The following is a 26,734-nucleotide window of genomic DNA, read 5'->3' as shown; positions in this document are numbered from 1 at the left end:
GCAAAGTATTGAAGCAATTAACAGATTTTTTTTTTTTTAAATTTCTTTATTTTTCTGTCACTTTCAAGTGACACTAAAAGCAATATGCAAACACTCGGGTATAAAATGGCAGAGCAGTACTGTGACAATCCCAGCCTGTTGTATGTTCTGGAGTACACACTATCAATCATCATCATAAACAGACAGGATGAGCGCTACATTATAGTTCATTTCAAATCTTCATTCTTTTGATGATCCCTTTCCCGCAGGGTCCTTATTAAAAGGTGCTGGTTAGCATAGCTTCAGGGTCGGACTATGTCAGCAAAAAGGTTCTGTCCAATTCCCCCCCACTCCACTTCCTAAGGGTCTCAGATGCTGAGTTAGCTGTGAGACAGACGAGAAACAGCATCTTGCTGGCATAAAGCAAGCCTGACAAGGGGTTCAGGCCAGTGCCTACACTTCAAAGTGAGCTGGATTGTAACAAACACGATGCTGCTATAAAGTAAGGACTTCTCAGTGAGGCTGACTATCTGGCAGAAGGGGTAAGAGGCACCAACAGCAATACAGATGTTGTCTTCTCTCCATGAGCGGAGCTTAGATTGCTATGTAGGGCGGTGGGGATTCCTTGGAAGGCAACTCTAAGGCTTCCTCATACGATGGCAGCACAGCCTGAAAGAAAAGATCATCAGTTATGCTCTGGGGGTCACATGAAGGGTTTCAAGTGGATTTGATCTTGGTTGCATTTCTCTACCTAGTTCAAAGCAGGGTAAAGTAACCACATGGCCTGTAAGACATAAAGGGCAGGAATCCAGAAGAGTTAGAGATCAGCAGCACTTTATAACCACTTTGCTGCCTGTCCCACCTCCTTCTCCCAAAGCATGGTTGCAATAAATGGACCAAGGCTCTTCAATGTCCAGAATATAAACCTCATTGCCTAAGCAAAGAAACTAAGCTCAGATCATTGCAGAGGGCCATGATGCATGCACAGCAGGGGTGCACGCTGATGGCATGATGTGCTGGCTTGGGCTGGGACAGAGTTCATTTTCCCACAGTAACTGGTACGGGGCTGTGTTTGGGATTTGTGCTGGAAACAGCGCTGATAACCCAGGGATGTTTCCATTCCTGCCGAGCAGGGCTTGCACAGAGCCAAGGCCTTTTCTGCTCCACACCCCACCCCAGCAGTGAGGGGCTGGGGGGGCACAAGGGCTCGGGGGGGACACGACAGGGACAGTGACCCCAGCCACACCGGGGCTGTCCCACAGCACATGGCCTCATGCCCAGCACACGGAGCTGGGGAGGAGGAGGAAGGGGGGACGCTGGCAGGGATGGCGTTTCCCTGCCCCAGGCACCGTTAGGCGGGATGGAGCCCTGCTGCCCTGGGGATGGCTGAGCCCCGCCTGCCCGTGGGGAGGGGTGAAGGAATTCCTTGTTTTGCTTTGTTTGTGTGCGTGGCCTTTGTTTTACCTATTAAACTGTCTTTATCTCAATGAGAAAATTCACAGGTTTCCTCACTTTTACTCTTCCAGTTCTGTCCCCCATCCCACTGAGGAGGGGTGAGCGAGCAGCCGTGCGGGGCTGAGTTGCCAGTCAGGGTTAAATCATGACCAAGACAAGGCTCATCATATTTGCCACATTCCAACAAAACAAATGCCTACACTTCACACTCCCTTTAATTCTCATCCATCTTTACAGTACCTCTTAGTTTTGGAAGGTTTTCAATATCTTTCCATTGTGTTAGAGCAGCTGGATGCTACTACTAAAGAAATCATGAGTAATCTAAGAAAGGACATTGATATTCATTATTTAGCAAACTGCTAGATGAAGGGCAATGCACCAAATGTCTCAGACATTGATCCAGTGAAAAGTGAAGACAAACTTAATTTTAAACAAGGGCAGCACTATTAGGCATAGAAACCAAAGTTCAACTGAAATGAAAGCCACATCTCTGGATCAGAGAAAACAAGTGATACATTCCCATTTATCTTCTTTGCCTGAAGCATGAGTTTCAGGTTCTTTGCAGATACCATTGACTTTGAAAGATTTTATACAAAAGTAAAGGTAAAGGCATATAATAGGATGGGAAACTGATTATTAGTACCGGTTAATGCACATTTGAAGGGTTGAGCTATCTCTCAGACCAACAAAAAAGCAAGAGTAAGGATCATCACGCATCTCATCAGTCTAAACCACACCTTTTCGTGGTGTGAGTCTGAAGCTGTCTTTACTCACATTTTCAACTGCTTGTGGGTTGACTTTCGCCTCCTCTCTCTTGCTGGCTTTAATGTACTTAAAGCAGCTCAGGACACATTTAAACATATAGGCCTGAAAAGGAAAAGGAGGTATGTCATCACATTGCAAGTCAAATCAGCCTGCTATTGTCCTACTCTCTTCTCCGGAGGCAGAAGCCTGGGACCATGTGTCCCAGGGCCTTAAATCAGTGTCTCTTGATCCTTCACTAGAAAGGTGACAACTCCATCTGTTTGGAAGAGTACATGGTGTGGGAAGTCATTAGGACTAGTAATACCATTAACTATAAAGCACATGCTTAAAACCTCCAACAGCGCAATGCTACCAGGTAGGAAAGGAAAGCCTGTCTTTCATGTTATTTTTCTGAGCAGGCTACAAAGTTTGGATGTCTCAGAAAAGCGCCTTGGGCATAACATCCACCTCCCAGAGATCCAAGTCTCCCTGGTCAACAAGGACAGACCTGAAAGGCCAGCTCATTCCACAAAATCCTATACTTGCAATAGTCACACTTTTCTGACAAGACTGCCTTGCACCTCGCGGAGTTACAAGATGCAATAAATAGAGCTTTTCTGAGAAAAATGGATCGATTGATGGATTGTGGCACAAGAAAATAAGCAAGGCCTGTGAAACATACCATATTAAATAAATATTTTCCCTACTCTGTGCAGTGAGGCAAAGTCGTGTGCCTCTTATTTTTATTGGCCTAAGACCTACTTTAAAAACAGTTGGCATTTTCAAAGGAACATAGGGAGTTGTATGCCCCGAGAACAAGCCATGTAGCTTAGGATTTCCTAGAACAATGAGGACTGTTTGTCTTGAAACAAAGCCAAGACAAAGAATGAGAACAAGGAATGAAGTATCTGAGTTGAAGGAATCCATCTCTCAAACAAACTTCCAGAGATTAGGAGATAAATCCAAACTTTGACCACCTTTAGGGAATACTGCAAAAACCTTCCCCTCCTTCCAAAAGCCTCTTCATACAGACAGCAAAAATGCAAGACACGAAAGCCATCATATAAACTGTACAAAAACCCCACTCATCTGCAAATAAAACACCAATAAATTTTTAAAAATGCTACAAAAAACCATTTCTTTGATTTTGATTCTGGAAGAGTTTGCTGCAGTGCCAACCCCGTATCTGCACTGAATTCAATGAAGTTGAGTTCAGACTGCTGCAAGCAATAGCAGGTTCGAGCAGAATACATCAGTACACACAGCTTATGCAAAGGCAGCCAGTGACCCTGGGATCATCCCATTACTGGTAAATCAAAACACTCAAGAGTCACTGCAAGATACCCTTCTCCACACAGAACTGAAGAGGGAAAACTTCTCTGGCAGCTGTTAACGTAAGTGCATGGGAACGGCTTGTCCTGGAGGTCAGGAAGCGAGCTACTTCAGAAGTAATTATGTTAAACCCTTTATTTCATTTCCCATCAGAAATGTTTTATTCCCTTTGGTTTCTGCATTCTTATCACCATGGTGGCAGAGGGGGATGACTTTATGATGCTGAGGTGAGCTAAAGATTTCTTGTAGATACACAGATCAGCGAGGGAGACTGCCCTGATGGTGCTACATAAGCATCACCCCTTCTCTCACCCTTCCCTTTGAATACGTTGCATCTCCAAGGAACTGTTGCTCAAGGAACTTGAGCAACTGATGATATCACCACTGGGGCTCTACAAGTAAACATACAACCAGCCACCACACTGGCAGGGAGCTGCAAAGTGCATGGAGCGTCTTCCACATTGCAACAGGACGTGCTCTCTGCAGAGGGTGGTGTTGTATGAAAGAAAGGAGAGAAGCATTACCACCCCCCTAGCATTGCCAGAAATCTTCCCCGCTGAAAGGGTGAGCAAAGTCTTGCAGGTCTCATATGAGGTCACTGGCAGAGGGGCTCAGCAGCACAGGTGCCCCATCTCTTCTCCATCTGATGGACCACCTTTTAGCTGAATTACGCCATGGTGTGGGATGCAGATAACTATTTGGGGACAGTAATTGCAAGCTGGCAGGCAAACGGCACCAGATACACAGGAAAAGCATTTTAGTGTAAAAGCAATAAATGCTTGTGATGGGTCATTAAGCAAGCCAATTTATACAGAGATCCTGGGCTAGTCCAACATATTTAGATGCCACCTTGGTGTGGGCATTCAGTGAATTGAAACCAATAGGCCCTAAACTGGCCAAATGGCTTTTTTAGGTCTAAAGTGTTTTGTGCTGTTGCCATGTTCCTCATCAGATCTTTATCACTTGGAAGGAGCTCTCTCATTAAAATGGTTTTTCTACACATGGGAGAGGGGAGGGATTGTCACTACCTTTAAAGGATGGGGTTCCTAATGACTTGTTTGGGGGACTTTAGTAGCCCAAGAAGTACTTGTGCCCATCTTTTATTATTATTTCTTTTTAATTATTCTCCTGCAGACCTCAGCACAAGAAGTCATTGCAAGTTAAACAGTCTTGTAGCTAACCCTGTGGAAAATTCAAATCAATCGATTTGCCAGGTCAGTGAGATTTTAGCTGAAGACCCACCCTGCCAGGTGGGTTTCAGGGTTATCTCCAATCCTACTGCACAGTTTATGCAAATATTAAAAGATATGCTAAAGTCATGTCTGCAGTGAAATCATACAAGACACTCCACTCCACACCGGCTTGTCTGGCCACCTGAGAAGAGTGAATAAAAAAAAGCTTTCCAACTAACAAGCAGCATTTTTCACTGTGACAGAATCTGTTCAAGTACCTGGAAAGATCTGTTTTTTCTGAGCTGGTCTGAAACTCCTCAGTGAAAAACCTGTTCTCTGATCCGTTGAAGCAAGAAGAATAGAAACCACCTCACAGTGGAGTTTTCTGAGATGTAAGCAGGATTTAGCAGCTCACGGGTTTTAATTAAATTTCAGGGTATCAGTGTGCATAGCTGCGTTTATATCAGTGCGGATACAGCAACTTACCCAAGTGGAAGATCTAACCTGCTGCTTAATGATCTAATTTATTTTGGCACACAATAGCAGAAGAGTTTTCTATATTTATTTTCAATCATCTTATCCTTCTGGAGATGAATGGGCAGTAATAGTTTCTGGATGTAAGAGAGATTTTGCTTTATAACTCACATCTGCAGAAGCATAAAACCAGTGGTTTGAATATTAGACCTGCCTCAGACACTACGCTGAGACATGGCTCCTATTATGCCCTAGGAGGGACCCACGAGGTTTTCCAATGCCCTAGCAGATTTGAGAGAGAAGTAAAAACAATTCCTCCTACCCCCAGGCAAGAGAGCTTCATTCCAGCCTCACCAGACCCTGCAGCCTTTTACCTTCAGGAGGAGGACAGCAATGAACGCAACAGTGAAGGTGACCATCACTTTGGCATATTCCTCTGTTGATAACTTCTCCAGGGTTGGAAAAAAGCCCTGTGAAAAGAGGGAGAAGGTCTTGGTCATAAATGTTTGTTCTCTCTACCAGGGTCACACGAAGTGGTGTGCAAACAGAGGTTCTCAGCCTGCCTCTCAGAGAGGTGGGATCGGCCACCTTCTTTTCATCATCAGAAAGAGCACAGGGATAGTTTTTCCGCCTACTGTTAACATTCCTTTGGCAGAGATTTTCAGAAGACTATTTAAATGAGAACTAAAAGTATGACTGTTTAATAAAGATGAAAAGTTGATGAATTTTCAATGCATGCAGGCAGGCTCTATCCAAAACATTTTGCTCTGCAGTTTGCATCCATAAGATTCTTACAAGAAAAAAAGGTGTACTTTTAAGAAACACATGCATAAGCAAGCTGTCAGTCAAGAATACCGTTTTGGTGAGAACATACTGAAAATCCTCTTTTGTCATCAAACAGAGCAGTTCTGGGTATACCGTAGAGATCAGAGAAAGTTTACTCTGTCTTAACAACCAGTGAAAGAAACTTCATAGAGGTTCACAGCACGACAAGTCAGCTGAGCTTGCTCATAACCTACCCCATTCTCTGAAGACGCGAAGCTGAGATAGGTGGGGACCTCCATGTAAGAGCTGCAGAGAGTGAGAATGCTCAGGCAGAAATCCAGCAGCTGCAGAGCCAGGAAAGGGATCTTCGAGTGTCCCTGCTGCAAGAAGGGCAGGGAAGAGGAATCTGGTTATGAGTACAAGATTGCATCAATCCTATAGATTTTTCCGTGTTTTACACAGGGCCTGTGCTTTGTTCGCATTGACAGCCTAAGCTATTTAATTCACTTATAGTAGCCAAAATGATGAGCAAACCATCCTGTTGGCCTGATTTATACAAGCTCCGCAGACGAGGCCTCTAACTGGAGCAGTGATATTCCTAGCTTCTCCAGCAAGCCAACCCTGTCTTGGGCACACCCGGAACAACCTCCCCAAAGCCATGAGACAGAAAATAAAATCAATAGGAAGATTCCCAGAGATGGGAGACTAGGCAATGTCCGAGCTGTCACTGGTGTCCCTTGCACACCCTCCAGTCCCCAAGGGGTGCATCCTGTCTCCAGCCAGTATAGAAACTACCTCGCTGTTAAGAACCGTGCCCCAAGGTAATGATCCTTTATTCTTACATTGCACATTGGTCGGCATCTCAGAGGACAGAGATCACCCTGGAAGCAAGATGTTACCTACCGTGTGGCTAAGGGAGGACACAGAAATGATTGCTGGGACTTGTATGTAGGAACTGAACATCGTTAGGAGGCTGAGGAGAAAGTCCATGACTTGTAGAGCAAGGAATGGGATCAGGAAACGTTCCCTCTTCTGCGAAAGAAAAGCTATGCCAATTATTTCTGTTCTGAATGGGAGAATGAGACCAGCTATCGACACCTGAAAGGACATATATTAAGGTACTCCAAGAATACATACTTTCCTGGAATTTCTCCATCTAATTCCATGTATGATGGTCACAACTGGTTCAGAAACAATGAAGGGCATCACCATTAATTTTTTTCACCCCCTTAGAAAGTTTTTGTGACTTTTCACTATGTGACATCGGCACTAGAACCCATCAGAGCTGTCATTCAGCTCTCCCTGAAGTTTACCACTACAGAGGAAGCTGGGTTTCCACACCAACGCATGGTCATTTCTTCTCCTGAAGTAGGAAATGAATCCCCAGGGTATTAGGAGAGTTACAGTCCAGGGTCTGACTTGCAAAAGAGCAATGGAATGAGGCAATAAAACATTTCCAAATCATAACATTTCCTTAACATGAAAGATGGTCTTGATGGAAGCATCACCCAGATTGGGTAAATCTGGCAGTTAGCAGCCTTACAGATGAGACTGCAGACCAGCTGCCTTCCCCCTCTGTAACAGAGCAGAGATATTGATCTGCTTTTTTGATCAGCAGTTTCAGTGAGCGTCCTCTAGTCTCTCATCTAATACACCCGAGCTCAGAGAGTCATCTGTGGGGAACGTACCTTCACCACACCAAGGAGGAGGTTGAAGCTGATGGCAAACAGCATGATGATCAACAGGAAACTGGTGATGACATCAGCTAAAAGTAATAAAAGTAATTACAACATTACTAAAAGCCACAGCCTAATGTCCCAATTCGATCCTACCTCTATGGAAGAGTTAAAATGCGATAACCTGTCAGAAAGATTTGTATATGTGGGGGAACGAACGCCACGCAGCTCCAAGGTAACCCTCTTTTTTTCCCTTTCTACACCCACTTTTTCACCCGTCTTTGAAGCTTCTGTTCCTTTAGCCCCTGGGTTGAGCAGGCTGTCAGCTCAGGCATGTCAGAGCCAAAAGCCTTTATTGCCTCGACTGAAACGTTAAATATCCTAAGCTACAATAAGGTAAAATGAAGTAGAAAAATGGCAGAGTGTTTTTAGCTAATGATTTAAGTCTGAGTGGGAAATTATTTTGAGACTCAAAGACAGATAAAGCAACCAATAGTGAAACCTGGTGAAATATCTGCAAGACTTGCAAGCAGACAAGAAGCACGAGTTTTAACCACCCACCGCTGGTATGGACCACAGTTTCAGGGTGAAATATCTCACCTCCACTCTCTGTAGCTATAGATGCAACATACACATTAAAAATAAATGTGAGGAGAACAGCATGAGACAGTCCTACCTACAGGGCTGAAGAGAATCTTTGTCAGCTGTTTTGGGTGCAGGAAGGTGATCTCTTGCATACGCATAGCTTCCTACTGAACAGGTCCCAGGAAGCAATTTTCCCTCTTGGTGTTGCAGCCTGCCCTGATGATGACTGCCAAAGCCTTGCTCGCACTGTACGCTACACACCTTTGGTTTTCCTAGTAGCCTAGACAGCACCAGGGTAAAGTTGGTAAACTTTACTTTGGTAAAGTTGGTTGGCTTCTTAAAAACAAACAAACAAGGCAGCTCACTCCAAAGACAGAACACGGCTGCTTTCCTCATCTGCCTCTGCAGGATGTGGTCTTTCGCAGTGCCTCCAACTCCCTCTCTGATTTCTTCTTATTTCTTTACCTGAGTTCAAAATAGCAACAGTCTATTTGGCGTCTCCAACTCTCAAGTGCTTGAATAAGGGTTGAGTTTTATTAGAAAAGAGCCAAACTTCTAACTTTTCTGACTTTTTTTTAAAGCAGCTGATCCTTTCCAGAGGACCAGTTTCTCAAACATCAGAAATATTTGATTATTGCTTTGCTATCCCCCTGCCAACTGCCCAGTTTCTTCCATGGCTATTTAATAAATCTAGTGCTGAACTATTTTTCCTGTTACCCCTTTCACTTGTTTTCATAAAGAAATCTAGAAATTGCACTTTATCCGATGGCATCCCCCATACATTCCAGCTGCTCTGAAATCCTTCACTGCTCCATATCACCTGTTTTTTCCCCATGAAAACGCCCCTCCACCTCCCCCAGTTTTGAGTGTTTGCCTATAGCTGTGGTACCACATTATATTTATGGCAGGTGGGAGAGTATTTCAGTGCTTGGGCATACACCAAGCATCCTTAACTCCCTTCCTAGCTTTGCTGAGAATAGAATAAAACAATTCACAAAGACCTTGAGGCAGCAAAGCTCTTTTTCAGGCGGATAACACCAGCAGTGCTCTTTACAGCAACTAAACGTTTGCATCGGAGCAGTCATAGCTATATCGTAATTTGGCCAGTTACTGTGTTTGAGGGGGCAAAGGCAGCCAGCCAGCCCGAGTCAGAGGGAGAGCCGTGCTGGAAGAGGGCAGAGCTACCACCCATGTGCCCCCCCGACACATGCCAACTGTCAAGTACTGCACCCAGGCCCCGCTAAGCGATGCGGGTATGGACAAATGACACTTGAAGAAAGGACCAAAGACAATACTGAGGAGCTCGGGATCTTTTCCAGGGTGGTGGAGGACCTGCCTGACAGCTGGGTTGAGTGAGGAGCAAGGGCAGGTGGCACCACCAGCAACTCTCCTCACATCCTTACTCTGCTAACAGAGAGTGCACTTTCTTTCATTTAAATGCATCGATACAAAAGATATTTTGACTTCCCTTACTTTCTTCCCAGGAATTAACACCACACTTGAGTCTCCTCTAGAAATGATATTTGCTGCTGCCAAAGCTTTAGTCTAAGAAGCAGCTCTGACCAGTACTTCCTTCCCTGAGCATGAGAAGCCTCTTCTTTCTGGGTCTCAAAGGAAAAAACCCTTTAAAGAGGCTGCACCCCTTAAAGAGGCAAAAATAGCTTATCTCAAGAGAGGGAGCAGCACTGCATGAGTTGCTGTACATGGAGGTGTCAGAGACTCCAGACCTAAAGGAGCGATCAAAAGTATCCAACAAACACCTAACCTACACCAGGAAAAATGAGTTTTGGTGGCACAAACCAAGAAAATAGCTTTTACTTATAACCCAATAAAAACACCAAATGCAGGATCTGTTTGCTACAACGCAATGAGAATTGAAACACAGAAGAGGAAGAAGCCTTAGGAAACAGCAGAGAAAGAAAACCCAAATCCAGCAAACCCCAAATGAGAACAGAGAGCGCGATGGAGAAAGGACGTTACTGCAGAAGAGGCTGCTCACGGCTTTGCGGCTCACAGGGGTCGTGGGAAGATGCTAAGCTTCAAGGCAGAAAATCAAACCCACCTTTCAGAAGCAGGAGAGTAGAGACAAGGCTGTGATCTGGCACACAAAGAGCCAAACATTAGCACAAGGACAGCATAAACTCGAAACAAAAAAAGAAGACTTCACAAAGAAGACAGGCTCAGCCTTTATAGGAACAGCCATAAAAGGAGACCATCCCAGTCCCATTAAACCCCAAACTGCCTGGAGCCATTTCCCCTGGTTTTCCTCCCAGAACCAACCATTACAAGTTTGCCCCAGAGAGGATTTATCTCCTCAGCACAGTGTTTCCTCAGATTCGAGACAGCTGTGTTTTTCTGCCTCTTTCTACATGGTCTCATGCTCCAGCTCTCTCGGCAGGTTTGCTAATTAATTGCACAACTGGCCGTTGCTTCTGCAGGCTAATTGCAGGCAGAACCCAGCTGAATTTTCCAAGCAGAACCTAGATCAAAAAAACCCTAAACAAAACAGCAAAGAAACAAAAAGCCCGCAATGCTACAGGCACAAAGGGATGGAAAGAAAAGGAAAACCAAGAGAAAACAACTTTCCACGCACTGTCTGCTTCCTATGTGTTCACAGCAAATAGAGTGTTCCTTTCTGCTGGCAGCAGATCTCTCCGTTCCAGGGGCGTTTTAGAACCAATGGGTTTGATCTCAGTAATCAAAGAATTTACTTAAACAAAATGACTTCTCCCTTTGTGGGAGCACATTTAGCAGATGGGCTAAAGGAGTGACCCCCTTAGATAGTGGTGGCTGCTGGCTCTTAGCCCTGTCTGTGCAAACCCTCCGTGAGATGGGAATGTGGTACATGTTACAGAGAGGCCAAATGCCACCTGCAATACTCTGCAAGGGCTGGCAGAGTGGTGAGTTACCTTCCAGAACCAGCAGTGGATCCCTGGGCATCCCTGGGGTTTGAGGCACTTGCAGCCACAGCAGACCCTAGAGACCAGATTAGTGACTAACAGGCTGTTTCCATGCCCAGCATCTCTTGTCTGAAAATATAAGATGTGAATTTTTAAGTCTCCAGTATTTCCCTTCATGCTTAGTTGGCCTTTGTAGGATGAATGTTTGTCTCTTTGTACTTAAAAACCCTCCAAAAAGGGCAAAATTTATGAACTGTGAACGAAGCTTGAGCACTTGTGTACTCTCAATCACGGGCATCACTGCACGGTTTTGCGCTGTGTTCCTTCTGCATGTTCATCTGGGTGCCTGTCTCAGGAGTAACCTGAGCACAGCACCTTAAATCTACAGCACCTTAAACAGTACCCGAGTGTTCAGAGAATAACAGGGTTTGTCCCTGCAGAAGGTGTATTGGCTCTTTGAGGGCTGTTATTGCAGGGCAAGAGGCAATTGTTATGATGAAGGAAATTCCAGATAAAAGGAAGAAAAACCTTACAATAAGTGATGAAGTCTTGAAAAGGGATGCAGAGAGGTTGTGGAGTTCTAATTTTGGGGAACCTGCAAACCTCAGTTGGACAAAGCTCTGGGCAAGCTGCCCCAACTTCAGAGTCAACCCTGTTTCAAGAGGACGTTGTACTGGAAAACTCCAGGGATCCACCTTGCTTTTGCTCTGATTCGATGATTACAAAATCAGGCAGAGAACAAACGTTGCTCCTCGCAAAGCCTGCTTCCTATAGCCCTGGAATATCCTACCCACAGGAATATTTCAGTTCCACAGCCACCTCCATGCTGGCACTGGCACTTTAGTGCTGGCAGAGAGCGTGGTGAGAGCTTGCCCCCTTTCAGGGATGCATTTTTCCAAAAGCATACAGGAATAAACAGTAGCAACAAGTAAACAAACATGCTCTTTTTTGTGCTTTTTTTTCTACTCAAATTCTCTGAGACTACCTGAGTCTCCCAGAGATCCTGGGGAATTTAATGAGAAGGAATATATACGTGCTGTGAAGTAAATGCCATTTTCCTTGGGGAGGTGGTGTAACCAGAACGGGGGCATATGACAGAGCCTCCACAGAGCTGCACTAGATATTTGCAATGCTAACGAGTAGTACTAAAAACCCCACCCACCCAACAGGAAGAGAGAGCATTTATTTGCCAAATGCCTATTTTTTTTAACGTCACATCAGGGTTTTTGCCCTGAATGTAGCCAGGAGGGACGTTGAATGAGTCCTAATATTTCCCATGAATGCAGAGAAACCCCTTTTTATTTTATGGCCCAATAAACTGGCATGGGAAAAACAAACAGCGCTTATAAAGCTGTGGTTTAACAGTTGCATTCACAGATTGTCAAGGAGGGCAGTGTCTGGTTCGGTGTTGCTGATAAGCTGCAGGGACTTGTTTCTGGACAGCCACATTCAAAGGATGGGCAGGACCAGCAAAGGAAAGACGCCTCCTGGTCCCTTTAGCCAGGTTTGCTTTTCATCAGAGAAGGCGGGAATATTTTCCGCATAGGAAACGGTGTGCATAGGGTATGGCAGACACTGTGCACACAGGTCTCCAGGCATAACTGAGGTATTTTGCTTGGCTCACTGGACAGAAATTGAAACAACTTTTCCAGTGGTACTTTGTCCGAAGCCTCAATTTTTATAGTCATTAATGAAAAATAAGTGTGATTAACACACAGACGGTACACAGGCACGAATTGAAGACATCCTAAAGATCTGACCTATGGCAAGCAGTGGGGTGTAACCTTTTCAAGGCAGAAAACCATTTATGCTAGCAGCTTAGAACTGGTAAGGAGGTTTTAATTGAAATGTCTTTTGGAGGATTGCTTTTTGGTTTTATTTTTCCAGCAGGAAAAGCCAGTCTGCCAAAGCTCATGTGCTTTCAGGAAGGAAGCGCTGCCAAGAAGACTTTTGCTAGGAAGGCTCCTCAGCTCCAGCATGAGGTTTCTAATAGACTGGAAATGGGGGAGGCTGCATGGGAAATGCACATCCAAATTTCTGCTGTATGTGAGGTAGAGCATAGAGATGTGACCCTAATTCTTCCAAATGGCAACTGAATGGCCCAAATCACCACACAACAAAGTCTGTATCCTGTTCCCTCTGCCTGGCCAAATCAGTCTTGTGTTAATTCTTAATTATTAGTTAAATAGTAAATTTAGACCTACTTTAGGTTAGCCAGCACCCTGGTGTTGACCTCACTAGGGGGTGGGAAAATAATCTTCAAGGCTCCCAAAGACAAAGAAGAAACCGGGTCTTCTTCCCATTTTAATCCAACATTTTCAGCAGGCCTTATATCAATTTCTTGTTCAACTTTCATTGAAAAACAAATTTCAGAGGAGCGCTCTCGGTCCTGTGCTGCCTGTGGCATCATGTAAGCCAAGACTGCAAGGAGTAGCAGGCTGCAAGGGACGGAGCATCCCTCTTCTAAGGGCAGCTGACCCAGTCACCCTTCCCATCACCCTTCCCATCACCCTGGCAACCACGAACACCTACAACGGTCCCAATTGTCCTTCCCCCTTCTCCTGCCTTCTCCGTCCCTGACCGTACCTGTGGAAGTTGAGTCCCAGCCCTTTTTTAAGGCAGCAAAACATACTGCTGAGAAACCTTGAGGGAGCTCTGGTTCCTTATAAAGAACTCCTATACGTATTTTTCCCTACTGTATCATGTGAAAAGCATTTTCCCATAAAACTTGCCTTGTTTATATTCTTGGGCTATAACTACAACGTTAGCATTAAATATTCTGAGATGTGCTTTAATCTGGCAGGAGCTACAAATAGAGCAGCAGATGCTGAGGGCATCGACAGAACCTCTCCCCAAATTGTTCTCCAACTCCTCCATCTGGGTTTTGAAGTCAAATTGAACTTTTTGTACTGCTTTGCTGTATTGCTTCCCTGCTAGTTTCTGGAAATAGAAGGGTTGCACTGTGCCTGTTCCAGCTATAATCACAAAACACTCACAATCTCCCAAGCAGAGCCCTTTGAAATGCTTGGGAAGAGAAGCCAAGTGGAAGTGCTGGGGTTTTAATTATAAAAATGTTCCTTTTTGTGTAGGAGGCACTGGAAGAGGGGGAGGGGGAAGGAATGTCACTTTGATTGTGTGGGACGAGGGGGAGGTGTTAAAAATGGGCCCAGTTTCGCTCAGAATGGTTCTATTCTTAAAGAAAACCCTCCAGATTTGCAGCAATGCACGTCTTGCTTAGAAAGCGTATAATGGTTTCGTATGGAAATTATCTGAAAAATCTGTCTCAATGATTTGTTTCTTTTTCTTTAAAGAATATTTTACTTAGATACTTGTAGATAAGTAAAAATTACTAGCCTTGGATGTTCTTTTTGAAAAAAAAAATTAAAAACATTTGTTATTTTTACATAACTGTATCTGTGGGAAAGTATTCTGATCTGCAAATATCATGTTCACTTTTCAGCAGTTCAGATCACTGTATTAGTCAGAACGCATGTGCATACTCTACCATCAGGAAAAAAGAATTCTAACTGTGTCCATGCCCAAGCCAGGTGCATCAAAATAAAACCAACTAAATAAAAAACCAACAAAAAAAAAGACCCCAAACCCCAAAAAGGGAGGAAGAACTTAAGGTCACACTTGCATTATGTTCTTCAGTTTGTATGTGTAAAATTAAAACTAGAAACATATATTACAGAAATGGAAAAGTGGATTCTCCTACCTCTGTCGTGCTGATCCCAGCCGCCTGCGAACAGCCTGGTTTTAGAGCCTGTTCAGCGTGTTGCCTGTTGCCCTAAGGGGAAAGCTCTGCAGAAAGCAGTTTCCAAAGCAGCCATCGTGCAAGTCTACACTGGGTGTGGAGCTGAGCCACAGCTCCAGAGGGACCGTGTGGACCACAGCTAAGCAAAATAGCCTCCAAACCACCCAGAAGGGGCTACTTCGGAAATAAAGCCCAGTGTAAAAGATGGGAACCAGCAGAGCCTTGCTCAGTGTCCTATTAGCAGGGCTCACCCTAATTTCCATCTTCTGCTCACTCCTGATGCCTTTCAAAACAGCCTTGGTGGATCCCAGTGGTGCCTCCTAAAACCCCTCTTGAAAAATGTGAGCCCATCTGTTTGGAGTAACTTCACCTGGAGAGTGACTATGCCCGTTTTCGGTACCTTCCACTGTGTTTGACTCCTACCCCCCGGACAAGTGAGTTTGGGATGTGCCGGAATCTTCTGTACTTGACTTTTTCCTCCACGTACAGGGGGCCTCTCTGTGCGTGCTTGCAGCTTAGGGAAGGACACAGTGGAAAAGCAGGGAACAGGCAAGTCCTTGCTGCTGTGGGTTGCATTTTTTCCCTGACTATGAACCTTCCCTACAGGGAGAGACAATGCAAGGTGTGGGAGTCTGGTTTCCGTCTTTCTGCACAGAGCAGAGAAGGGTTATCTCAGCTTGTGGTTTTACACTGAAAAGTGACTAAGAAAAGGAAAAAGCACCCTGCGTTTGTTGCTCCTAAAGAGCTTCTTGCAAAATTGACCTGGTTAGGTAATATTTGAGGTTTGGGGAGTTATTTTCTTTTAAATCACACCCCACATGAGAAATCTGTTAGACCTCTGAAAGCCAAGCTAGATCCTTCCTAGTTCAAGCCAAATGAATTCAATCAACTGTGGTGAATGTGATGCTTGTAACTCTTTGTGGGATACAAACTAGCCTGGCTGCTTCTTCCAGACAACCAATGTTCTGCAAAAACCACCAGGGGCTGGGAACCTCTGGGGATGGGGGCAAAGGGACGGGGGAAGGGGAGGTGGGCTGATGTGGAGCTCTGAAGTGCCTTCAGCTATGAGGTGGGAGACCCCTGCACCATGATGGATGATTAGAAGAGGGTGGCTCCATGGCATAGAGGGTGGATTATTGGTGGCAACATCAGGTAGCCCACACACCCATGGGGTTTAGTGTGGGGCTGCGATTTCTCCCCACTCGGGGACCCCCAGGTCACTGGCCAGACTAGGTCCTGCTGGTCAGGCACTTCAGTATTTACCTGGAAAATGCCCAGCATGTGAAGGGAGTCAACAGTGTGTCTAAGGTTTAACTGCTCTACAGTTGATGAAAAGAAAGAGAAGGGGAAACCAGGATTATCAGATTAATGTGAAGTGTATTGCAAAGGGAGTGGGAAGGCAGGAGGAGTTTGGGGGTACCGGAGAGTTTGGACTGAGGGCCACGTCCACTGAAATAACACCTTTACCGGGTTCTACATTGGCCTCCAAAAAGCCAACACAGCCATGGCCTAAACCAAAATCCAGATCTTTAGAGCTTAAATTTTGTCTCTGGGTCTGAGCTTTTGGCCCACCTGCTCTAATACCAGTGTCCAATTTTCTTTATTGAAGAAGGAAGAGGCACCAATGCAGGACCTTGGGCTCCCTCTCAACCCCACAGACCTCTGCTGCTTTTCAGCATCCCGGTGACCTACCGATTTTGTAGTAATCCTTGTCCAGGTCTTTGCAAAAGCCTCTCCCGCTCGCCACCTCCAGGGAGTATTCGATCAGCAGCAAAACGCTCATAACCTAGGAGAAAAACAGCAAAAGACACAGTTCAGTGGGATCTGGGCCAAATTCCTATCAACAAATCTATTTCCAGGGAGCATGCAATGGCCACAGTCCTTAATGCAGGATGGGTCTCCAAGTGAGAGTCATGAGGGGTTTAAAATCCTGTAGAAGGAAATATTGAGGCTAAAGTTACCAGTTTATTAATGGTTTTGATTTAAGTGTCTTTTTCTGCCAGCTTCTGAAGAGGATGGAGGAATTATACAGTGAATGAGTTTTGTTTCAACATTTTTAAAATCAGAAAGTCCTGGCTTTACATTTTGAAATTTCATTTTGCTTCAGAATTGAGCTATATGTATGGAACATATATGTAACTATATGTAGTAACAGTATTTTAAAGTCTAAAAAGAAATGCAAAAAGAATAAAGATCTCTCTGTAAGCCTAGATATACTACTTCATTAACGAATATATAATTTTCCTTCTTTTATTTATTTGAGAAAAATCTCTAAATGTGCTTTTTTCACACTGATTCAAAATTATTTCTTCTCCAGTCCCCACCAAGTTTCTGAGCTGGACTATCAAACCCTGGACTCCATGGTTCATCCCATTCTGAGTTTCGCAAGCTGTGAGACGGAGTGAGGTCTATAGCTGTGGTCTCAGTCCTAGCACTGAACTTCTGTATCCAAACAGTGATCATCTGTAGCAAAGAATCAGTTTCTAACCCCCAGGCTAGGGAGAGCTCCTGCTGCATGTGGGGCACTGGGCAGTCAGGGGCTGCAGAAGGCCTCCATAAGGCTGGAGACCTCACCATGGAGCACCTCAGGCTGCACGTCCAGGGTATTTCAGTCCAAGTGAAACTAGGAAACATGTACCAGACACACCACCACATCCCCTCCTGGGGACAATCCCACCCTGCCAATGTGTACGCTACAGACAGCATGTGCCAAGGAGACCAAACCTGTTGCAGATCTGAGAACAAGAAGTCAAAGTCCACATGGAGCATCAGTCACTGCCCACAGTGTTGTCAGAGCAAATAACTCCTCCTGGGGTAAAGGACTACTCTGATGCCATCTATTGCTCCTTCATCACCTTACTGACAGTTTCAGCACCGTATAGTGACATGGCACATTTCTGACTCCACCATGCATCCCATCTTGTTCATCGCTTTCTTCCTTGTCCTCTGATCTCTGCTGTCCTCCCCATGCTTGGTATGTCTTTCATTTCTTCTGCATCTTTAGGCTGTAGCAAGCTGGAGCACAGCATGGTCTGCCGGTCCCGTACCTACAGCTGCACTTTCCAAAAGCAGCATACTGTCTGTTCTGTCATTTTAAAATAGGCTTAACAGCGAGGGTGGCTGGGGAGGAAGCCTGCTGCTACATTCCCTGAGGAGGCAGGAAACACCCAGCTGCATCTCACTGTCCGGACAAGCCCTCTGACCTCTCTGCTGCTGTGCAAAGAGCTGCCACTTCTTCACTGCCTGAGCTTTAGCCCTGTCCAGGAGGACCTCTTGCCACAGCCACAGGGGCAACCTGAGAGCAGAGAGCAGGAGTCAGAGCAGGAGGAATGCAGGGACCATCAGGCACTGCGCACTTTTCCCTCGGAGGCGTGGGAGCGGAGTCTGCAGGAGAGGAAACCCTGAGGTGTGCAAAAAATGTAGAAACCTGTGCAAATGTGACTCTCCGTCTTCACCCCACCGGCACTGGGAGCACCCATTCTGAAGACTACCAGGGACAAAAGTACCATCAACAAAAAAGAGGTTGTCACGAAGAGGTGAATGACAGAAGCCATTTTATCTGGACTGCACAACCTCTGTCCGTGAGTCGTCTGAACCCCACGCTGACGCAGGAAGCAAGTGTGTTTCTGCCACCAAGATCAACACAAGCTCAGGCACTGCAGAGCTGAAACAGCTTTTCCCCAACAGATATAGCAACCCTTCATTTCAACAAGCGCTTGAAGAAGTGATGCGGGCAAGGAGGAACCGGAACTGTTGTGGTCTGCACTCGTGCTTGCAAGCCTCGTGTATGAGAAACAGCACAAAATCAGCAACTGCAGGGAGATGAGGCAAACCTAACCGTAAGCGAGCAGAAGAAATCATGTTTTTTGTCTTTTGCAGAGCAGCGGCTGGAGGTGCCGTACAAGATCCAAGCAGAGTTCAGGCTGGAGTAACGTCTAGTCAGATGTGCTAGGGCTGACACTGCAAGCCAGCAACACAAAGAGGCATGGAAAGCAAGACTTCGCGTTGCCCTGGAAAGGGGAAGCAAGGCTGGGTGGGACGGCCTGCAGCAGAGACAGGAACGGAATGCAGACTCTCCCACCGGCTCTGCGTTTGCTGCAGGAGACCTAGAAACTACCTTCAAAACTAAATTCATCAGCTTTCTGTGCCACAAGCTGCAAGTGCAGTTTCCAGAAGAGCACATGCCCCAGAGCCCTTTGCTTCTCGAGTGAGCGTCTACCAAGCCACACTTGTGCTGCAGTGGGGCCTGGGACCCTGTGTCTCACCACAAGCCTTCCCTCTGAATTTAAAATACTATCTAGAGGCTGAGTGGGAAGAAAGGATGTGTCATGTTTTCTCCTGGCCTGTCTGATATCTGATTGTTCAACAGCTGCATGAGACACACTACTTTTTTTCATTTCTTTTTGCCATGCAGTGAATGAACTTTGCAATTTGTTCATGAGGCTGACAGGAAAAGGAGAATTATCTAGATCTCATTACACGGGGACACAATAAAATTAACATAAATTCAGTTTAATGTCCCATGGAAGCGTTAAACATTGTCAAGGCTGAAATTGCACCGATCTGAAGTTTCTCTACACTCGACAGTCTCCCCTGGTATGTGAAGGATCTCTTAACTAACCACACACGGAGATCACACGCTGACTTCAAGTGGCCTAACTTGTCTGAGAGGTTTCACGTACCCGCTCTTGAAGAGATTTTGCTTCCCTTATTGCTCCTGTGGGTCAAACCCCTCAAATGTCAACATGGGAAATACAGGAAGAAATTGCTTTTTCAGGTTTCTGTTAAATGGAGGCCTGAGAAAAACAGATGACCTGAGCCCAAAACATCAGTTTCATTCCTGAAAGACAAGTGAGTGAATGCAGGACATGAAATCCCAAATGCTCCCATTCCAGGTGGATTTACAGCCAGAGCAGAGCCAGAGCCTAAAGTTCAGTACAAAGAACCACCTCTAACGTCAGTCAAAGAGGGGAACAGTAGAGCAAAAGAGTTCCTGGTTTCCTTGCAAGTGTTGAAATGAGCCACACAACCACACCAACTGCAGTTACATAAAATAAATACACGTCAGATAGAAAACCCAAGTCCTACCTGAAAGATTAAGGAGAAGACTTTTAAAGTGAAATTATTCAGTTTAAATTTACCATTTATAAGGGCTTTTGCATAGAAAGAATGACCACTGAACTGCAACAAGATAAAACAATGATTTGCCTGCCCTTCCCTCGCCTCCCCTTCACAAGTGCCGTGTGAGGACCAGGATATCTCTCCATCACCTGACTTTGGGTTTGACATGCTGCTGCCTGGCATGTGACAATCTCATTTATTCCTCCAGAGAATACACATACAAGGTGATGAAACCTCTACAGTGGCTGCTCACCTCAATTTGAGAAGAAGGTAGGGAAAGATTGACGTGGTGTCTGCCTGGCACCCCTTGCTCTGCCAGGCTGTATATGTTCTCACTGGATTCACTCTTCGGCTCCAGAAGAAACCAAAAGGTTCCCATATCAGACAGACAGGACTGCTCAGACAAACATCCAGTTCCCTTTCTTATTGTTACGTCATGACAGGAGAGAGGCAGGCTTAAAATAGGAAATTTCACCTCCTGGCGCTCAAGTCACAGCTCACTTGGTGTGCCGCGGTCTCCCAGCCCCCTCCGCCAGCCAGCCCTTCTTATTTTATCCCCTACAGCTGCGACTTTTGGAGGACCCCTCATCTTACTGCCGCCTCTGTTTAATAGGAGGGCTTCACCTTTCTCGGTACATGATTTATAACACCAGGAAATGAAGTGGCTGGGCCAAATAGCATAGGACTGAGGTAGAGCCAGTCGTTAAACCAAGGCAGCTAAACTGGGGGTGTCTTGCAAGGCAGAATCTTAACAGCTTGACGTTCCCTGGCGAGTAACGTTGCTGCGGCTGCAGTAGGGTTAAACTGTTGTTAGAGGTTGTGTCATGTGCCTTTTTTTTTTCTGAAATATGCACAGCTTAACTACTTGCCAAATAATTTATCGTTATGCACGTGGCCTTGGTGTGACGGCCGCTCCTTTTGTTTTTTTTTTTTCACAGCCGGTGTTTCCGCAAGAAGAGCTTTAAGCCACGATGGAGAGGGGTCAGTGGGGACAGTGACATGCGGCTCCAACAGTGCATTGGGGTGCTGCGAAGGTTTCTGACAGCGGTGTGCGCAAGCACCCAGCACTTCGAAGGCAAATAGCACCCCATCTAAATGCCATCCTTTCAGTGTTTCGCCTTTTCTTCCTTTAATTTAAAAATGGTTGTTGTGGCAGGGTAGGATGAAGCGAGGAGTAGTTTTAGCTCCCATTTGCTTTTCTTTCAAAACATTTCAAATTTTTGCTTCCTATTGCCTCCTTCTCCCACTCTTGTTCGTGCAACAGAGATGCTCCAGGAGGATGAGGGAGCAGCACAGGGCCTGCTGTGTTCTCAGGTCAGCCACAGCCCAGTGAAGTTGCAGTGAATTGGAGCTCGGTACCAACAAGAGTCGTATCCACCAGAGAGGACTGGACCTGGGGAAGGTCCCAGAGATGAGACTCTGCTCCTTGACTTAAAGAGGTGACAAAGAGAAGAGCTGGGCTGCATCAGAGGCCAGACCAAGCTACAGACATGCTGCTTTCTAAGACCTTCTTTGACTCTAATCAAGGACTAGTAGCAAGTGGATTGCAGGTTTTTGGCCCATGCTGTATGCACAGAAGCCACTTTCCAGCCTGGTTCTTGTGGCTGATGTCAAATAACTTGAGCTTCTTCATGCCTGGGAGGGGCCGATGAGCAGAAGGACGATCTCCTCCATGCTTTCTTTGAAAGTCACCTACAAGCCACCTCACAACATCACATGAAGCTTTGCTAATCACACAACTCTGTCCCCTCCTTGTTCCCCTTCTTCTTCTTTCCTGTTTGTTTGAGAATGCCCACAATTTATTTCAACTGTCCATGGAGAGATCAGCAGTGAGACAAATCTAATTTATAGGAGATATTGCCACAAAGCCTAAGAGCTTGTGTTTGATGGCATTACTATCACCCAGCATGACTATGATTCATCTCTAGGACCCACGGCAATAATTTGTAGTGATACAAACCAACAGTATTGATGTAGCAAATCATCCAAGTCACTGCTGAGTTATAAATCCCCTTTTCTTTTTCCCTGCCTCTGCCCAGCTGCAGCTACATGATCAAAAAGGTGGAGAAGAGGTAGGGAAAAGGTATTTGCTATTCTGTGTTATCTCTTAAAGCAGTAAGGCAAGACAACCTTCTCCAAAAATCAAACTGTTTCTCAAGGGGTTCTGTATAAAAGAAACCCACCGTGATGCTACAGTAGGTGCAGGCACACTGGGACCCTCAGAGACTCGGGGAGTTAGAGACTCTGGTATTGCTCTGACAGTCGCTCTATCAGGAGCCAAAAGCAGCAGTGTTGAAGAGCTGAGGGCTCAGGCGGCCCCTTCCATCCCCCATGTGCTTTACTGGGTCAAACCTTGCCTTCAAGAGCATCTCTGGCTCCTTAGTCTAAACCCAAGTTGAATGAGGCTAATGCTCCCTGGCACCACATGCCCTGCGTTGATCTTGTACATCATGCTTGCGGGAATCTCACGGTAGTCACTGCCCCTTTCTTGCCATGATGTGTCACAAAGTTTCAGAGGGTGATGCCCAACCTTCCTGACCACCAGCCACATCCAGCTGGTCACTGTGACAGTGGGGGAGCTGCACAAGAGCTACCATTTAGAGACACAGGGATGCTTCCTACCCAGGCAGGCTTGGCAGCGGGGACTACCAGCGTGGGCAGGAGAGCAGAGCAAGGACCTAGCTGTGGCTCTGCAGGATCCCCTCCAAAACCATGATGAGATCCCATGGTGAGTTCATTTTGCATGTGATCTGTCAGGCACGAGGTGGAGACAAGTCAGACAAATCAAGAGCTGAAAGGGGACACATGCAGGCGGCTTTGACTGCAGCATGAGAGTTTGGCCCTTATTAAAATATCAGATGGGGTTATTACTGCTAAGTCCTTCCCTGTGAATGTGCTTAAGACATGCTGTGGGTGATGGGCAAGCCTGATTTAAAAATGGTCTCAGAGTCACATTTATACTCAATGCAGACTTGTCCCACATAAAAGAGGGTCAATGGTAGCTCCAGCACTAGACCCCCGATTGCCCATATGGCCATTCTTAGCTTGCTCCCTGGCTTTGGTTTGAACCACTCCAACCACTTTTCTTCAAGACCAGTCTGCCCCAGAAGGGGCTGACACCAAGCTGGGCAGTATCCCTTGGCTTCAGGACCCAGGATCAGATCTTTACACTCTTTTAATTAGCAATGCAGAAAATCTAAGGTGTTGTGGTTTTTTTTGTAACAGATACCTATCCTTTTATTTATACAGGATAAATTATAATCTACAGCTAAGTATACCACACACAATTTCTGATTTGAACCATGTCTCCACTGCTAACAGTCAGGAGATGGATAACATTCACAGCAATAAAAAAGACTGTATGAAACAGCCTCTGCTCATAGAAAACCCTGTTACACTAGAATTGTCAAACATGGAAAAGAAATGATTGAAAAGGAAACGAGAACAGAACAGAGCTGGAGATTATTAGACACAACAGCTAATGATAATGAAAAATGATAGTTTTCATGTAACCTCAAGCTCAAGAAGCCTCTGACGTACTGACTGCAGAGGATGCACAGGGCAGGGATTACTTAGTACCTGTCCTGCTTCCAATCCCTTCTCTAAGCAGCCGCTGCTGGCTGCTGTAGGAGACAGGCTGGGGGGCTGCTGGACTTAGGGCTGACTCTGGACATCTGTCTTATGAGTTCAGCCTTCCCCATTTTGCAAAGAAAAGCAGCCTCTGTCGCCTGCCCTCAGTAGACCTCTGAACCTCTTCTGCAGGCTCCTTCCTGTGAGCACCGCGAAGGTTCACTCCAAGGCCCTCTGCCTTTTGCTGTTCAAAACTCACCTGGTGTCTTCAACAGACCCACAAAACATTTTTGAAACAACACATCTTTCATATGGTGTCTCTGGTAATTAAGTTTTCCCTGCCAGCCACTAGCACTGAGAGGCGGCGTCTCATTCTCTTCCATCACACTCTGGTGTAAATCAGGAATCTCTATTGTTGGTAGTGGCATCGTAGTGAAACGCTTATGAGAAAAATGTGCCTCAGTTCAAAGCGTTTGCTGACTTCCGAGAAACACAAAGGAGGCTTCTTTTTTTTATGATTCACCCTCCCAGCTACGAAAACAATTAATTCATTTTCTGTACCTGTGTTTCACCACTGCTAACCGATAGCTCATGTCGCACAGCGTGCTTGTAGCTCTCTGGAGAAAATGTGTCGTAGTTCCCTGTCTTGTGTTTCCCACCTTTGCACAGACCTTTCATTTTGCCAGCTCCTCTTCAGATCTTGGCTGCGCTTCCTGCGAGGGTCCTGTTTCTAAGCAGTTCATGACTAGCTCTCTGTGATGGCTTTATGTTTAATTGGTTGTCAGAAATTGCTTGTGCTCTGCTGCAAACTCTCAGCTGTTTCAAACTCTCCTGTGTTTCAATTTTTGTGTCTTGGGGTCATGCAAATGCACAAGAAATGCAGCAATCTATTTTTCTTTAAAGCAGTGAGATTATAAGCTTTGAGCTTGTGGCAAAAAGACAAGTAGCCTGACCAGGGTGTAATTTAGATACTCAAAAAGCAGAAGGCAAAAAAGGTTATAAAATTGCATGATCCTTTTAACAAATCTCATAATGTTTTTGAAGTCCCCAAATGATTAATAATGCCACTACAGCACCTGGCTTTCAAGTAATGCCAGGGGAAAGACGTCGGCAGTTACATTGCATGAGGATGCGGTGTAGACCCAAGTTCCTCTGCTCTCCTGCTCTGGGCTGGCACAGGACCATCTGCTGCCCCAAACCAGGGAGGTGCGGAGATGCTGTGCTGTGCCCAAGCGCAGCCACCCGCCTTGCTCACTGCCTCCAGCAGCCGACGGCGCTGCTGCTCCTGGCATGTTTATAAAATCCTTTCATTCACTGGATGCTTTGCCTTTATCTTACTATCCAAAAAAGCAGCTAAACCCATCTACAGATTTTTTTGCCTTTCACGTCATGAGTCAAATCCTCCACTGACGTATGCAGGAATGGCATCGTGGAAGTCAAAACTGTGAAACCAGCACGTCGGACCCCTGCCCTGGCTTTGTGTGAGTGAAGAGGGGGCTATGGCACAGCCAGGATTTGTTCAGGCAGCTTGGATAGCTCCTGCTGCCCCAGGAGAGCAGACTGGTGCTGCAGGGGGACCATGGCATGGTCCCACGCACTCCCATGCGTGGAATGGTCGCCCCAGCTGCCATGCCTAGCACATATTCGCAGGCTACAGCTCTCCTCACTCCACTTTTCCTCTGCAAGGAGGGGGTTAAGAGCCCCCGTTAGCCGTTATCACCCTGCAGGCTCCGGACCTGTGACCGCGCACACCGAGTGAAACAGATGGGATTATTTTAAGTGCCTCTGCCATGCGAGAAACCACATTCTCAGTGTGACTTAAAGCCACCTGAAAGCACCTCTGAGCAACCAGGCAGCGGGGAAGAAAAGTCCCTCCAGGCTCTGCTGCCTCTGCTCGCTGCCATCTGTGACCACCCCCGGGGAAGTTACGCCAGCTGCCTGGCAGCTAAACACAGCCGCAGATCAAAACGGAAACCGAAACAGTGCGTATAGTGTCCAACTGGCCGTAGAAAGAGAAATGAGGCAGATTTACCCACCCGCCCTTTGCTTCCCTAGGACCTAAATCCCTCCTCCCTCCAGTGACCCATAATTTCAGCACTCCCACAGTTTCCATTGCCACTGTGCTGCCCAGCTTCTAAGCAACAGGTCCAAGTAGCCATGCTGAGCCCTGGCCAAGCCACACACCCCTGGCACGGGCAAGAGCTCCTGCATTAAGCTGCAAGGGAAAAACAGGAAGCAGAGTGGTATTCTATGAGCTCCAACTGGTAAAGGCAGGGAAAAAAATAGTTAAAAAAACCCTCCCAGTAATAAATCTCTTCCTGCAACCTGCACCCCAAACACCTTCTCCTCTTTTGTCCATCCCTCTTCAATAATTGGGGACACAAAAAAGTCAACAGTCGGGAAACCTTGTGATCCGCAATGATTACACCTTCTGCAAAGCTACACCTCTGCCTCTCTTTTCTTGTCTGCCTCTCCCTGCCCGCCCTTTCAGTCCTGTAACTTACCATGTGGAAGATCCCTAGAGCGATTGTTGCTGTCTTGATGTTGAGGAAGCAACATTTGGGGGGCTCAGTGGTCGTTTGGGCAGTCATTTTCTGATCCCTCCGCACGGCTCAGAGTTAGTGATGCACCACCCCACTGAAAAGCGAAGTGAGCAGTGCAGCTCAACTTCCTTCCTGGTCTATAAATGTGTTAAGTCATCTACAAAGTCACATGAGGTCGTTGGTTTCTCAATAATAAAGAAAGCAAAATTGTGTTGCTTTTCTAACAGATCTTTAACTGCTTGCACATCCCAGATGGCAAATGTAAGCACAAACGCTGCTTCGGGCAGGTGGTGTCCAGTGGGTGAGGACACGGGGACAGGAGGGCTCCGAAGCAGGGTGCAGCTCTGTCCTACAAAAATCATCAGAAACAAAAGCGGGGGGCCAGGAATTTCACCTTAGACTTGACCTGCTGTTTTTGCAGTGAGGCATCCAAATTCTTTCATCTGAAACAGCTCGTTCCTTGCCAGCAAAGTCACTATTCCTTGGAAGTGCTCCTGGGAGCCGATACTTGAGCAGCCCTGGCCTCTGGGACCAGAAGGGTGGTGGGAGTCCAAGGGTCAGCGTTGTTGGCTGACAGTTCTGCAGATTTGCTCCTAGTTCCTGGCACAGTTGATGTGATTTATGTTAGTCAGCTCCTGGAAAAGAAAAGCAAGAGACGTGA

The 26,734-nt window shown here is 46.1% G+C and overlaps 1 protein-coding gene across 1 annotated transcript; it reads right to left on the bottom strand.

Moving 5' to 3' along the window:
• Positions 1 to 20: 20 nt before the first annotated feature.
• Positions 21 to 26,202, bottom strand: LAPTM5 (lysosomal protein transmembrane 5). The gene is made up of 8 exons (XM_075114747.1): positions 26,035 to 26,202; positions 16,532 to 16,625; positions 7,610 to 7,686; positions 6,825 to 6,953; positions 6,176 to 6,301; positions 5,531 to 5,626; positions 2,209 to 2,301; positions 21 to 648 (listed from the first exon to the last, which is right to left on the bottom strand). Exons 1-8 carry the CDS (start codon positions 26,119 to 26,121, stop codon positions 574 to 576), a joined length of 777 nt encoding a protein of 258 aa, XP_074970848.1. The 5' UTR covers positions 26,122 to 26,202; the 3' UTR covers positions 21 to 573.
• Between the last annotated feature and the right edge of the window lie 532 nt (positions 26,203 to 26,734).

Source organism: Phalacrocorax aristotelis, chromosome 20, assembly GCF_949628215.1.
Source record: "Phalacrocorax aristotelis chromosome 20, bGulAri2.1, whole genome shotgun sequence".
In the NCBI taxonomy this organism is placed as follows: Eukaryota; Metazoa; Chordata; class Aves; order Suliformes; family Phalacrocoracidae; genus Phalacrocorax; species Phalacrocorax aristotelis.
The sequence above is the reverse complement of the archived record's forward strand: the minus strand, read 5'-3'. Positions and strand labels throughout refer to the sequence as shown.

Coding starts and splice junctions, on each gene's coding strand:
- LAPTM5 (XM_075114747.1), bottom strand. CDS start 26,121: ATGACTGCCCAAACGACCACTGAGCCCCCCAAATGTTGCTTCCTCAAC. Junction 7,687..16,531: donor CAAGGATTACTACAAAATCG/GTAGGTCACCGG, acceptor TATTACTTTTAG/CTGATGTCATCACCAGTTTC. Junction 649..2,208: donor ACCCACAAGCAGTTGAAAAT/GTGAGTAAAGAC, acceptor CTTTTCTTTCAG/GCTGTGCTGCCATCGTATGA.